Genomic DNA, 15,560 nt, shown 5'->3' with positions numbered 1-15,560 from the left:
CGCAGGGGCTGGGTGTACGGGGCGTGCAGGGGCTGGGATATGGGGTGTGCAGGGGCTGGGGTACAGGGGTGCTGAGCCCCAGTTTCCAACATTTGGGGAGCCAGGCACCCATGCAGAGGTTGCTGTGCACGTGAAGCTTACCGAATAAACCAAGCACTTGCTGCATTATAGATGTGGCTTGTTATCAGGGGACATCTGGTAACGTTACACACACCGAGAGTGAGAAAGAGCCCAGAGCTGCCCTACTGAATGAAACAATTCCTGGGATGCCCAATGGGGAAAGTTCAAGAACCCCCTTAAATACTCCCTTAAAGCCCCCTACACCACGCTTGGGTCTTTCCCCTCATACCACTGCTTTGGCATGGGCAAGGGGCTAACCCTTATCAGCGTGTCACCACCCACACGGCTTATCAGATTTTCTTCTTCCTATAAGGCAGCACTCTTGGCCTAGGAGCCGTGTTGCAAGCAGCAACTTTCTGGCTGCAAAGCAGCAGATAAGACTTCGTAAGACTTCCTCCAGGGCCAGGAGCACTGCTAATCCGCCAGACAGGAGCTGTCTTGAGCAATGGCAAGAGCATCAGCTGATCCTTAACACGAAGGCTGAAGGGGGGGTGTGAAAGAAAAGCTGAGAATTACTCAGCTGGTACCAGCCTTGTAATTATTTCCTGTCCCAGGAGTCTGCCTCCAAAGATGGTAGAGCCAGCTGGTAGGAAGAAAGCTGAGCTAGGGCTAGCGAGGTTTCGTGCACTTAGTAAAGGAGCTGCATCGAGCGACATGAACAGCATTTCCAGAAGTTGTCCAATGACACTTCTGGAGCTGGACTTCCCCTATGATGAAAATACTGCAGGTAGCACTGTCCAATGCCATACATGTCCTCTCTCTCTCCACCTGTAAATGTCTCTGGAGCAGGTGAAGCTTCAGCTGTGCTCCTACCCCTGTCTACACCATGGTGAATTGCATAGGACATTGCCTTGACAGGCCACCACTTGACCACAGACATCAAGACTCATTTCCAGATCCCGTCTGCCTCTTCCCTGCTTGCCACACAACTCTTGCCCAGCCACAAACCCTCCCAGCCCTCTGCCAAAAACCATGACCTGGTACAGGCAGTGTCACCCCAGCCACAAGGATTTAACTGATACAGCCTTCCAATGCAGAAAGTCTCTGGAGCAGCCTTCCACAACATAGCCGCAGCTCCCCTTGCTGCAAACTCTGAGGGTGCATTCGGTCCCATGTCCCATCGTGGATTGTGTCTGCTGCATCGGGGCTGTGCTCTCAGACAACTCTCATTGTAATAGCAAATGACTGCAAATGCTCTTCTCCACGCCCCAAGCACAGATAAATCACCATTTGCTTTTCTGCCCCAGCTTATTTCCAGTGCTATCCTGGCCTGGCCGGGCTGATGGACATGTGGTCCCCCTGCAGACCAAGCTGTGCCAGCCTGAGATGGGACACGGTGGGTCCCAAACGGAGGCCAGGCTGGATACTTAGCCCTGGTCGCCCCAGGCAATCCAGCAGTGAGTAATCTCAGAGCGGCTGCGGTTTACACGCCTGCACGCCGGGAGCCAGCCTGCCTGCCCAGGCATTGCCTGCACCCTCCGGACCTGGCGCATCCAGTCACCGCGCTGGCATGTCCTGCTGCTCCTCACATTCCTCTCTTGCTGTAACACTTTGGGAGCAAACCGCCCCTGGGTGACACAGGGCTTCGGGACAGACTGCTTGGGATTTACAGCTATCGAGAAACCTGCAGATTTAAACCCTTTAATGGAGCGCTTTACCCCTCATTTTTAAACCTCAGTCTTGAACCAGAAATAACCTTCTGAAAAACCCCAGGTGAAAAACTCTTGTAATGACTAAAGCCCCTGTAAAAACAGCCTCTCCTCAGTGAGTGTTTGCTTACGGCAAGGCGGGTCTGGAGCCCGTCCCCGACGGAGAGAACGCAGGGTGCAGAGGGTGCACTGAACTTGCACAGCAGGGCTGACCCACATCCGTGCTGGAGGCGGCTGCTGCCCCCACCTTACCCTGCCCGCTGCCCACTCCCACAGCTCCCAAACCCGCGCTTTGCTCCTTGCTTCTCAAACCCTGCTCTACTGCCTGTGCCTGTGGTGGGTTGACCCGGGATGGATGCCAAGTGCCCACCAAAGCCACTCTATTGCTCCCCTTCTGAACTGGACAGGGGAGAAAAAATACAAGAAAAAAGCTCATGGGTTGAGCTAAGGGGGATCATTCAGCAATTATCATCACAGGCAGAACAGACTCGCCTTGGGGAAAATCAGTATAATTTATTGCCAATCAAAACTGAGTAGGGTAATGAGAAAATAAAACCAAATCTTAAAACACCTTCCCCCCACCCCTCCCTTCTTCCTGGGCTCAACTTCACTCCCAATTTTCTCTACCTCCTCCCCCCGAGCGGTGCAGGGGGATGGGGAATGGGGGTTGTGGTCAGTTCATCACACACCATCTCTGCTGCTCCTTCCTCCTCAGGGGGAGGACTCCTCGCACTCTTCCCCTGCTCCAGTGTGGGGTCCCTCCCACAGGAGACAGTCCTTCATGGACTTCTCCAGCGTGGGTCCCTCCCACAGGCTACAGTTCTTCACAAGCTGCTCCAGCGTGGGTCCTTCCCACGGGGTGCAGCCCTTCAGGAGCAGACTGCTCCAGCGTGGGTCCCCCACGGGGTCACAAGTCCTACCAGCAAACCTGCTCCAGCGTGGGCTCCTCTCTCCACGGGTCCACAGGTCCTGCCAGGACCCTGTTCCAGCGTGGGCTTCCCACAGGGTCACAGCCTCCTTTGGGCACATACACCTGCTCCAACATGGGGTCCTCCCCAGGCTGCAGGTGGATATCTGCTCCACCATGGACCTCCATGGGCTGCAGGGGCACAGCTGCCTCACCATGGGCTGCACCAGGGGCTGCAGGGGAATCTCTGCTCTGGTGCCTGGAGCACCTCCGCCCCCTCCTTCTTCACTGACCTTGGTGTCTGCAGAGTCATTCCTCTCACATATTCTCACTCCTCACTCCAGCTGCAGTTTATGTCGCAGTGCTTTTTGGTTTGGTTTTTTTTTTTCCCTTCTTAACTATGTTATCACAGAGGTGCTACCACCATTGCTGACTGGCTCAGCCTTGGCCAGCATTGGTCCATCTTGGAGCTGGCTGGCATTGGCTCTATCGGACATAGTGGAAGCTTCTAGCAGCTTCTCACAGAAATCACCCCTGTAGCCCCCTGGCTCCCAAAACCTTGCCATGCAAACCCAATACAGTGCCAAAGGAAAAGCCCCTGTGATAAAAGCAGACCCAGTAAAAACACTCACAGCTGGGAGAACTGGAGGGGGCAGGACATCCCGAGCATCCCCTCTGTCCGCCTGGCAGCCTGCCCACTGGCACCTCCTGTGGGCCAGGGACCCACGCTCATACACTTCAGAAGAGGGACAAGCAGTTGCCTAACTGGGGACAAATCCAGTCCAGGTGTGTCCCCAGCCTGGAGGGGAGAGGTGGTCCTGCTATGAGCCCCATGTGCAGCACATTGGGTAGTGTTCAGGAGCACCTGCTCATCTCTCTTCCCCTGCTCCCACCACTATCCCACAGCAAATCCATCCCTGCAAAAGGCTTGGCTATGTTAACGAGGCCGTTTCGTTAGCCAGCCATGGGCTTGGGCTGGACTCGGGGGCCACCCCAGCGCCGCACAGGCCTCCTGGTTAGTCCTACCAGGTTGTGAGCTGGTGTCCACAGCACCAACCTGAGTCGCAAGACACAGGAGGGACCGGCCTGAGTGGGTGCGCAGGTGACACACAGCATCCTTCCTGCAGCGTGGGGCTGCTCAGCTGAGATGGCTCCTGCTTCCCAGCCAGCACACAGGAAGGGCTCTGCTGATAGCAGGAACACAGGGGACACCCACAGCAGGGGTTTGGGCTCTTGCCCCAGCACTTGACCTTTAGGACAAGAGGAAATGGGCTTAAGCTGCGCCAGGTGAGATTTAGGTTGGAAATTAGGAAAAATTTCTTTATGGAAAGGGTGGTCAAGAATTGGAACAGGCTGTCCAGAGAGGTGGTGGAGTCCCCATCCCTGGAATTGTTCAAAAAACGGGTAGATGTGGCACTTCGGGACATGGTTTAGTCTAGTCTACCCTTGATTGGCTTAGAGTAGACTTGGTAGTGTAGGTTAATGGTTGGACTGGATGATCTTAAAGGTCTTTTCCAACCTAAACAATTCTATGATTCTACGACCTCCAAAGAGGCAACACGGCTCCATCTCACTGGGCTTTCCCCTCCAGCCCCAAGAAGGGAAGCGGCACGGCCACTCCAGCACAGGGCAGCCTTGCTGGCAGGAATGGCTCTGCCCTGGCCAGAGCCCAGGGAAAAAGGATCGGGACAGAGATAAGGCAGAACAAAATTGGAGGAATTAGAGGAATAATCATGGAGCGCCTCAGCTTTAGCAGCAAACCACAATTATTTACTTGCTTATGGGAATTTTCTTGGCTCTGCTCCCTTTTCTCTACTTCTCACTTTTTTCCTATCAAGTGTCTAAACTAAAATATTACCAGCTCTCATGGCAAAAACATATTTTGAATTGTGTTATTTTACCAGCCAGAGAGAAGGGGAGAGGGTCAATGAAAGGTTCATAGAAAATACTTTTTTCTCTCAATGTTTTTGCTTTCCATTAAAAAAATCTTCCTTCCTCAAAATCAGTTTCACAGGGATCTTTCAACTGGTCCTAATCAATAGGGTTGTTTTTTTTTTTTTTAAATTATTATCTTGGCAGAACTTTTTATTTAAAAGCTTAATTAAATATGTGTACAAAGTCTTGCCACATCCTTGCTGTCCCGTAGTTGCCTCTCTCCTGCTGACTTGGCCGGGGGGCTCGCCGGTGCCTTGGCCAGTGCGTGTAGGATGGACAGCCCAGCCCAGCGGCAGGTACCTGCCCTCCATCTCCTCTGCTGCCCTGATGCCATGGGGCAGCCAGCTCCTGTGCAGCTGAGTCTGCGGACCAGCTGAGACCATTTAGCACCTCTAGAAAGACGGTCCTTGGCCACAGTGCCACGTTGGATGCTCCAGAGGGAGCAGGCAGGGGGCAAGGAGGGCACACCCCTGTTTGCAGTCCTGGGGACGCAGCGAAATCCCCTCGTCCCATGGCCCGTGGCCCCTGGCTGCCCTGAACCCCTCCCCAGCGGGGCCGGGGGCCACTGACCATTTCTCTGCTGGTTATTAGATTGTTCACGGCTCTCAGGTTTGTTTGAATAAGCCCTTTTGTTTGCTGGCGCTTTCCCACGTCCCTTCGTTCGCTAGGCAGTCGCGTGTCCCAAGTCAAAGAGGAGCCCTGGCCGCCAATCCCCAAAGAAAGTTTTTTTCAGAGCAAGACATCTGCGTCGGAGGGAACCTGCCAACATCTGCCACACTTTCCCCCTTTTCAGGAGCCTTTCTTTCCCTCTTAAAAAGTGCAGGAACAGATGTTAAAAGTTGTTTTCTTTCTCCAGGGTGTGAAATGTAGACAAATAGCAAAAAAGAAAACTCTAAGCAGCACTGACCCCTTTCTCTTTCCTTTCTTTTTTGGAAGGCCCAGGGAAAAAGGGAGGCTTTGTTTACGACGGAGAATCCCCTTTTCAGTGAAACCTGGCAGTGGGCAATGCAAAAGGAAAGCGGGAATTTGCAGAAAGCTGCCTTTAATGCTCATTTGCATTGGCCTGTGGTGTCCCTACAATCCAAGGCACAGATGTCAGCCTTCCCCCAAAGGCAAGGCAGCTCTCTCGCCCGCACTCCCCCCCGCCTCCAAAATAAAGGCCTTTGCCCTGACTGAGAGGTGTAAAATAACTGTTTACAGCAAACGCCGCTCTTCTTTTTCACTACGGTGCTGTCTTACAAATGAACCTTGAAATGAGCTCACCCGGAGCAGACGCCAGCAGGCAAGCCAAGGGTCTTGCCCTGCTGAGGCTGGGGGCTCAGCTACCCCCCATGGGCTGGGCACGGACCGTGGCTGGGCACCGGGGGCCACTGTGCTGTTCTTGGCCCCCCCATCACACCCGGCTGTCCCCAGCACCCACTGCCTCGCCACCAGCATCCCCCTGCCTGCTTGCTTCATGGAAGCCACTTTCCCAGGGAAGCCTGTGCGTGACCCTCTCACTGAGGGGTCTCCCCCTTGCCTGGCAGCTCAGTGGCACCTCGCAGGGCAAGGAAAGCAGGAAGGAGGGTAAGGCAGAAGCAGCAAGTCCAGGCCAAGGAGGAAAGGGAGGGCAAGGGAGGAGGTGCCACCACCACAGACACCAGAGAGACCTTTCCTGGTGGCGCTCCGGCTGGGGAGCCCCTGGGCCACTAACAAGGGGGGCACACACAGCACCCCAGAGCCGTGCCTGGACGGGGAGGGGGGATGCCAATGGGCATGGGACATGTTTTTCAGAGCTTTTAGGCAATTCTGCATTCGCTGACACCTCCGCAATGCTCAGCTGGGCCAGCAGCCTAGATGGTCTCAGGCTTCCCCCTGCTGCCCTGACTTGCCTCAGGAAGGTGGCTCTTTCTGCACAAGGTGCTGGTGGAGGGGTGTTTGGGGGGACGAGGGACTTCTCCTCTTTCTCACCCACCAATCAGGCCAAACCCAGCTAGAAGCTGTGTGCCCAGGTGATGGGCAGGTGCTTCCAGCCTTGAGCACTCTAGCAAACTGCCCAGAGCCAGGGGTGCACCCACTGCAACCCACTCACTGCTTCTTCCATGCCGAGCTGCTGGAGTCATGTGGTGATACAGATGCCTCAGCTATGCCTTTTATAAATACCAGCAACGCTCCACTTCCCCAGGTGGTCTGGAAAAAGCTTGAAAAACTAAAGGAGTCTTCGCTCACGAGCAGCCAGGGCTGGCTGATGTGAGGGGCTCCCACACAGGTCGGTGGGACCTCCTTTCTCTGTCTGTGCAGGGGACACACCTGAGATAAGGAGCCCATCCCTTTACCTGGCAGAAAGGACAAATTAATAACCTTCCCCTCCCAAACCCTCCTCTCCCAGTGCAACAACCGCACCGGCCCATCTCAGGCTCTCCGCTGTAAGCCCTTGCCAAGTAGGGCACTTACAAAACCAAGTAACTGCACCCCAGCTCTGCATTTGACTGACAAACATCCTCTGCCTGCGAGATACCATGTCTGGGGACACGTTTTCATGGAGAGCCCAGACAGCAGGGCGTATAGACATACTGCAAGTATGTTTGCATTTACACACAGGCAACCACACACCCACGCAGCGTTTACGCAAGGGACGTGATGTCCTCGCTTTTATTGCTAGGGTACATCCCCACCCACGGCTGGAGGTAGGGAGAGAGTGCTCTGCAGCCGTGACGCTATGCCAGGTGCTGGGAAATCCCACCGGTGGGTCGGGATGGCTTGCGGTTCTTCTGAACCGCTGCAGCCGCTTCCTCTCCATTTCAATAAGGTGACACATTCAACACCAACCCAAAGGGCTTCACCTGCAGGACTCAACAGGACACTGCCAAATCCTGCAAAGAGACTGTCAGAAAGCAAAAGCACAGTCATGAAAAAAAGCCTTCATACTCCCCGCCCCAGACCAGGCAGAAGTGAGGAAGCATAAAAGTGCATTCTCATCCTGTGCCAAGTCTCCTCCAAAGGCTCGTCTGCTTCTGCACTAGCATTTCAGAGGGGCAAACTGAAAAACACCCTTCCCCCCAAAGCCACCCAAGACTCCTTGCAGCACGGGGGAAAAAATCAAAGAAGTAAAAATCCCACAGAACTAACTCACCTCTAGGTTCGTTTGCATCTGCAATGGCCTGTAAGTTTAATATTAAATTGTACACAGCAACCAAAAACTAGAAGAGTTAACGTTATTTCCTACATCCAGCTGTGTGCAACAGAGAATTCAGGTTCCCAAGAGGTAAATAAAGTTCCTGTGTTTTCCCTAGAGGATTTCTGTGAGGGAAACAACCTTCCTACGGGCGTCTGCTGTCAACAGTTTTTAATCGATCATCATTACCTTGTAGTAATAATACCTGGGAGCAGGAACTCCTAGCTCAAGTACTCTATTATTAAATTAAGAGGCTGCTTCAAAGATGTGAAATGGCTGGGGTTTGGGTTAGCAGGTAAAAAGAGGCATTGCTTCAAGGAGATAAAGGGGAAAATGATGGGTAGAAGGCATTTTCCCAGGTGTAAGTCAACCGCTTCCCGGCTATTGTTTCCCTCCCTGGGAATCTGTGCAAATTGAGCAAGGAGCTGTGCAAGCTGCTCCAAGCGCGCCCATTTTCCTTCCCTTCTTCCCTAACAAAAGAGCCCTCCAAAGCCGGCGTCGGAGGCTGGACATCTGTCGCCGTTTGGGGGGGCCGACGTGGTCATTGAAAAGAAGCAGTGACCTGTCAGCTTTGATTGATGGCCACAAACCTGCAGGCTCGACCCCTCGTGTGGGAAAAGAAGTCCCGCCAAGGAGAGTCCCCTTTCACATGCTAATTCTGGGTTATAAATACAGCCGAGGAGCAGCGGAGCAGCAAAGACCCTGTGGAGAAAAGGAGCAGCCCAGAGCCCGAGTGCCTCCTTCGCGCCCCCTCCATCCATCCAGCCGGTGCCCAGGGCGGCCACTGCCCCCTCCATCCATCCAGCCGGTGCCCAGGGCGGCCAGGCTGGCTTACAATGACCGCGGCAGCCCCCGATGGCGGCACCCACAAGCTCACCAGCACCAAGGAGGAGAGGAAGGTAGGTAGGTCGCCTCCGCGCTGCTGCAACAGCAGCCCCACGCGCGGAGGCTGGCACTGGGCACGTGAGTGATGAGTGCTGGGGCTACAGGCACTGAGAAATGGGACATTTTTTTTTTCCTTTCATTATAAAGATGCTTTCTCTGCATTTAACCCATGTGGGTGTTTTTCCTGCTGCCTTTTGCCGCCTTAGAAAGGTTTCTCTCTGTTTTCTTCATTTGGGTAAACTCTGCTTAAAATGAGTGGAAGTGGGAGAATTGAGAGCTGATACCACCTAAGGGACAGGCCACGACTGGAGCTGGAGGCTGCGCACTCCCCACCCGTGTCTTGTCCCTGCCGAGCATCGCGTCGCCCTGCGCTGGCTTCACGCAGGGGATGGGGCTCTCTGCCCTCGCTGAACTGCAGCAGGGAGAGGAAGAAAAAATATCAACTGCAATTTTTCTTCCTCCTTTTCTTTTCCCTGCCAGTTAAGGAAACCCCTCATTGAGCGGAAGCGAAGGGAAAGGATTAATAACTGCTTGGACCAGCTGAAGGAGACTGTTGTGGGAGCATTTCATCTGGATGTAAGTGCTCATTCTTATGCTGCTTTTTGTCCTTTTGCTGGTGGGGGATTGGGTTGGGGAGGGTCTCTCTCTTTTGAGAAACCCAGCATGGTACAAAACCTTCATTGCCTCTAACTGCTGCACTCTTTCCTTATCAGCAGTCTAAACTGGAAAAAGCAGACATTCTCGAAATGACAGTGAAGCACCTCCAGAACATCCAGAGCAGCAAGCTGATGGGTGAGTGCCTGGTCCCCCACCCTGCGAGTGCGGGCAGTGCCAGGGCAGGAGGGTGCCAGCAGGTTTAATCTGCTGGCAGCTTGGCAAAAGCATCTTTCAAACCTGTTGAGGCCCAGGGTGCTGCTTGGGTTTGGCTTTCTCCACTAGATGGGGAGATGGAGCTGGGCACTGGTTAACCCACGGGAGGTTTTTTTTTCCTTCCAGAGCTGCTTTCTGCTTTTTGGTCTAGTTTTGCCCTTGGCGGTGGGCAACAGGACAGGGGGGCTACCTGCCAGGGCAGCTCTGACCCTGCACCACCTTCCCCCTGCACCCTGCAAACAATTCACCTTACAGTGAAGCCCCATCGGCTTCAGCAACGAGCCCACCGGGAGCCTGTGCACACGGGAAACCTGGTGAATGCTTTTAAGCAGGAACACACCGGGCAGCTTTTACCCACTCACCAACTACCCTTGCCTTCTCTCCAATGCAGCCGACTCCAAAGTGGGCCTGGAAGCCCAGCAGAGGTACAGCACCGGGTACATCCAGTGCATGCACGAGGTGCACAACCTCCTCCTCACCTGCGAGTGGATGGACAAGACCCTTGGGGCGCGCCTGTTAAACCACCTGCTGAAATCCTTACCCAGGTCTGGTGAAGACACCTGTAAAGCGGCATTAAGGTCTTTGAGCCCAACTCAGCAGCCTCTCTTGACGCCAAAAAGCGCCCTGAGCCCTAAGGGGGGCACTCGGGGCACAAACGCATCACAGGAGCGCATCTACCCCGTGGAGAACAAGCAGGCTTCGAAAAATTCCTTCCAGCTGCCGTCGCTGTCGGTTTTCAGCCAGGTTGATGCTGCACCTCCCAGACAGGTCCTGCAGCCAAATTTTTCCCATAACAGCCCTAGAATGGGGTCATTAGATATGTGGAGGCCGTGGTAAAGCGTGTTTTAAAATGTTTATCCTAACCTTAGACACTCTTACGTATGTATCTTATAGATATGTTTCTTTAAAACACTTGTGGAGCAAGTCTGTTCCTGTAGGTGTACTAAAGACCAGGGTACTTCAAGCCGAAGTAAACCTACGTGTAGCCTGCATTGTAGAAGGCTGCTATTATTTTTTATTTATTTAATACATCTAAATTATTGTATAGAATCCTCTCATGCTCTTTAGTGTATATTAATTACATAGCTTTCTTGTCTTACATTCTTAAAATAATTAAATTCCTATTAATAAAAATACAAGACAACAAGCAACAACCCTCTCTGGCATCAAGCTTACCTCTCAGATCTCATATAAGCCACTGAGATCACTTCACTGGATAAAGGGGTAACCGGCCAATCTCTTCTGCTTTTTATTTTTATTATCATCCTTGTGCAGCTGTAGGAGATTCTGGTTCTGATTCCTGTAAAAATGCTGAAAAAGAGAGAAAGGGAGGGATTTGGTTTGGGCTTTTTAGGCTGTTTAGAAATGCTCTCTGAATTGCTCACTCTGGCTGTGCTGTTCCCAGCCACCTGGACATCCTGACATTACTGTTAAATTAGTGAGCTATGTGTGTATATATATATATGTTACATATAGTTATATTTAGGGATTTTTATTTGTTTGTTTCCATACTAAAAGTTCTAAATAAACTTTTGGAAGATAACGACTGATATTTCTCCCAGCCTTGTCTTGTCTGCTGTGAATAAACAGTACTTGAGAATCTGCTTTTGTTTTCTTCTTTCACAAATGGTTTTTCGTCAATGCAGTTGAAGGAGATGGTTTGGTTTTTGCCCCTGATGCTTTGTAGAAAAAGCAGTGTGCACGAAACACACACACACACACACACATAGAATCACCTGGATCACAGTAGCACTTAAAAAGTTATGAAAGAAATCAGTAGTTGGGTTTATCAGCCTGGATCAATGCTTTAGCTTTTACTTATAAGGGAATTGCAGAGATAATCTAAAGGACAGAAGGTAAAATTGCCTGCAAATTAGACCAAGGAGACTGGGACAAATCTGCTGGGCTTGTTGGCAACATTTGGTCCCAGTTTTTCATCTCAAAGGCAGTTAAAAGGTCCTCACAGTTAAAATAAAAGAGCAAGGAGCTCTAAGCAAACACCACGCATACTAATTAATGGACCCATAGTTCAGAGGGGCTCATTATGCAGCGAGATCTATTTGATGATGTGCTGAAGGAGTGAAAACCATCACCTCTGGGTTTAGCATCTTTTTTTGTGAAGCTCTCCCTTTTATCCAGCCCTCTTGAAAAGCCATTAGGAGCGGTGGCATAAGGGTGGTAGGAGAAACAACTGGCCTACACATGGCTGCGCAGAGGCACGGCAGGTTTCTTCAACCGCAGGGTCAGAAGGCAGGTAAAGACACAGAATTGTACAGATTTTACTGCAACCTCAGTGTCCACCCTCTGCCTGAAAATTAGCACTTCCCCCTTTGCTGATGGGAACCTCCAGAGTGACCACCAATACAGAAAATACATCCAATCATCCCACCACAAAAATCCAGAGGAGGGTGGGAGCTGGGGCAAGCCCGAGCAAATAGCCACAGCAAATCACACAGAATACTCACAGGCAGGGAAAACATAGATGCAAAGCAATCTGCAAAATCCTAGAAGAGGAAAGACATTAAAGACCTTCCCAGTTTATTATCGTGCATATTGCTGAGTTCAGAAAAAGCCCTCATGCCACACAAGCTTGCATGGCTGCACCCACCAGAGGAACCCCCATTGCCCAGCGACAGGGTCTGCATGCCAGTGGGGCAGATAAGAGGAGCAGATGGGGCCTGAAGTTTTCATTTACTTCTAGATGGGGTCAGTAAGGCATCTCATGGCACTTGTGGCCACCTTATTGTTATGCTGAGAGAGGCTGTGATGAAAATATTTTACTATGGTTTGACAGCATCAACTTGAAAACATACTTTCCCCCTAAAAGCTGTAACTCCCCAGTGACTATAATTATGGTTACTGTGCTGAAAAGAGATCAGTGGGAAATATGTATTTCTCACCATCTTTGCTTGTTTACTTTGCGCATCTGAAAATACTTTGTGGTTAGTGAGTTTTATTATTTCCTGTTTCTAATCAGTAAGGTTTTCTTCTGTTATGGGTGTGGAGGGAAGGGTCACATAACAGCTGGCGAGAGAGCTTTAAAAATAGAAAACTGAGACTGCAATACTTGGCCAACCATCTCCAGGAACAGTTTTAGTACAAGACACTCATTTTTCATGGCCTTCATTTCAAACCGATGGTGACTGTCACATATCCAACTAATGCTGCGGGAATCCTTTGCAAGTCACTAGTTTTCAGTAAAGAAAGCATTTCTTCAGAAAGGCAGAATATTATTCATAGCCCTTGATATACACAGATTTCAGCTATCATGTGTGTTTTACAAAGGAACTCCGCATTGTCAGCTACTACCATCTTCTTCCCAGGAAAAAGGAGGCATAGAGAAACTCTCCCAGCCAGCTGGCTAATGCAGAGTAGATAGCACTGTCCTTGTAAGTTGGTGTTTGAAGCTGCACCATTACACACACTCTGGACACAGTAGGAGGATCCATACAGATGCTATTTTCACGTCGGCAGCAGGCGCCGGCAGTTGTGTCTCTTGGCTGCTGGGTGTGCCACAGCGCAGCCCAGGGCTCGGTCCGCCAGCACCCAGATGAGGCACCTTCAAGACTGTACCACTGTTCCCACCTGGGACTGCATGCCCAAGGCATGAGGGGTTTGGAGGCGCAGATGGCGGGGATGCTGCACACCCAGGTCTTCACCTCATATGCAGACTGGAAACGGCCAAGACAAGCACCCAGACCAGATTCCTCAGCATGGGCATGGCCAGACAGACCTGTTTGCTAGAAGCAGTCACAAGATGCATCACATCTCACCCAGCACACGCAAGGCTGGGACAGCCTGGTGCAGATCTGGGCTTTGTTTGTCCCCTGCCAAAGCGCTGCTCCAGATGCATATTGGTGAACGGAGCATTAAAAAGCAGAGGCCAGTTGCTATGTACACGGGGATGTGGGGAAGGCTGGACCCAAGGCTCAGGACCCCCATGTGCCTTTAACACAAAGCAATTACAGATTTCTATAATGTAAGCCCAGGTGGACAAAATACCCATCTGCACAGCACCTCCCTTTATATAAAATGCACTCCCAGACCAGCTTTCATGGAAACCAACAGGAAAACTCCCACTTATCTCAGAAAACGGGACTAAACCCTTTCCCATTAGGAAAGTACAGAGGCTCATGAGTATGTAAAAGAACTCATGGCCCTGCCATGCTGCCTTCTCCCTGACACACACAACCCTCGGGGCCTCCGAGCATCCTGCCTTTGCCCTTACTTCTCCTCCCATCCTGGGCACTGAAACAACCTTTCTGACCCACACAGCCCCAGTCACCCACAGCAACCAGGCCAAAATGCTTTAGGGACTTAGGAGTGGTGCTGAGCCCCTGTGGATCATTACTTGAGAGGGCTGAGCATGCTGCTTAAAAAGGGAATAAGAGCCAAATTTTCAGCTGACCTCTTCGTTGAGTGCTCACTTTGGCAAAGAGGAGACTCCGGGCTGCTGGTGTGACCTCTCCAGGAGCTGTGGAGGGGCTCCTAATCCTCCACACTCACAAGCAAGCAACCTTGCAAAATCCCATGCAAAAGCAATTCTAGGGCAAAATGTTTTCAAACTGATTTGAACCACACTGCCGTGGTTGCGAGTGCTTGCAGCTTGCTAGCAAAGTGCTCCTCTTGGGACAGAAGTGAAAACAAACCCACCAACAGCAGAGCACCAAAAACTTCACTTTCCCATTATCAGGGACACGCTCATATTTCATCTCATGAGAAGTAATGTTGTGTTGAGAACCTAACCCAAAATCTGTCACATTTTTCAGAGCTTTCACATACTCATATACTCTCACATACTCACACACTCACATAATGCAGCAGAAGCTGAAGCCAGCCCTGGATCTGATGTGCACTGCTGAGATGTTTCATTTATAAATCGCAGCCCTGGTGAGAATGTGGCTTGCTGCCCAAGGCATCACTGCAGACCTACCAGAGCCTGGGAACTCGCTCTGCTTCTGAGACTCTCCTAAGGTCCCTGCATTAGGTGTCACAAATCCTATCGCACATTTGGAGTTAAAAAGCATGTTAGAGCATTTTCATCAAGTTTCCTATGGCTAACACCACCAAGCAAATGGACTTCTTCAATTGATCCCACATCTGCTGCCACAGAGAGATCTGGTCCTCTAGAAAGAGGTCAAAGGGGCTCTTCTTTGGGGCTGGAGGACTGTCCCTCCTGCTCTGCCAAACAGCAAATGCCCCTGAGGAGAGCTGGGAATGATGCCTCCTCTCCAGGGTGTCCTTCCTGAGGAGGCCAAGGGAAACAGCAGGGCAGAAGCTTCATGGCTGTGGGAAAGCTGCTCAGCAGGGAATGGCTTCACTAGGGTAAGAGGAAGGATGGAGAAACCACTGCCGAGCCATCCCTTCCTACACTAGGAGCTTCCTAAAATTCTCTCCTCTCTCCATCTGCCCCTGCTCAGCACCCCTCATCCTTGAGCATACCCACACAGCAGAAGTCTGTTGTAGGGTGACTTCTCACTCAAATTGGCACAACGATGCAACCTTGTTTTAAACCCACAGCCCCCAGCCCTGAAACTTTCTGTGTATATCAGGCCTAGATAGTTCAGCTGTAAATTTGTTTGCAGAGTGGAGAAACCCAGTGGCTGGTCTTGCTACCCCATCAGAAATGCTGTCCTGTGCTGTAAAGAGCATTTACTGTGTTTCATAGCCATCTAATGAACCGCTCACCTCTTCACTTTTATGTTCTACTGACACGGACATTTGCGGCAGCTCTTGCATGCTCCTGGCACACCCTGTGTATTTAAAAGCACAGGACTTAGTCAGCTGTATGAAATAAGGCTTTACGTAAACCATGCAGGCATTTCCACCTGGCGTGGTGTCCACTTCGCCCTCCTGCACAGGCTCCGTTGGGACCCTGCTTGCTCTCGCAGCCTGGCCACCAGCAGCTGGGCTTTGCACAGCACCCGAACAGGATTATCTGGGGACCCAGCCAGGCTCTGAGGAGCCATTTGTCACAGCCCTGGCATCGCCAACGCCTGAGACAGCACACTGCAGCTCCCCCACCTTTAGCCAAGATGGT

General features: G+C 51.5%; 1 protein-coding gene across 1 annotated transcript; it reads left to right on the top strand.

Annotated features, from left to right (window-relative positions):
• The first annotated feature begins 8,601 nt into the window (after positions 1–8,601).
• On the top strand, positions 8,602–10,357 carry LOC104034860 (enhancer of split m7 protein). Its single transcript, XM_075717063.1, has 4 exons — positions 8,602–8,664; positions 9,131–9,226; positions 9,364–9,442; positions 9,912–10,357. The coding sequence occupies exons 1-4, from the start codon at positions 8,602–8,604 to the stop codon at positions 10,355–10,357; spliced, it is 684 nt and encodes a 227-aa protein (XP_075573178.1).
• Positions 10,358–15,560: the final 5,203 nt, after the last annotated feature.

The sequence above is a fragment of the Pelecanus crispus genome, chromosome 9, assembly GCF_030463565.1.
Source record: "Pelecanus crispus isolate bPelCri1 chromosome 9, bPelCri1.pri, whole genome shotgun sequence".
In the NCBI taxonomy this organism is placed as follows: Eukaryota; Metazoa; Chordata; class Aves; order Pelecaniformes; family Pelecanidae; genus Pelecanus; species Pelecanus crispus.
Note: the sequence above shows the minus strand (reverse complement) of the source record. Positions and strands in the feature narration are given on the sequence as shown.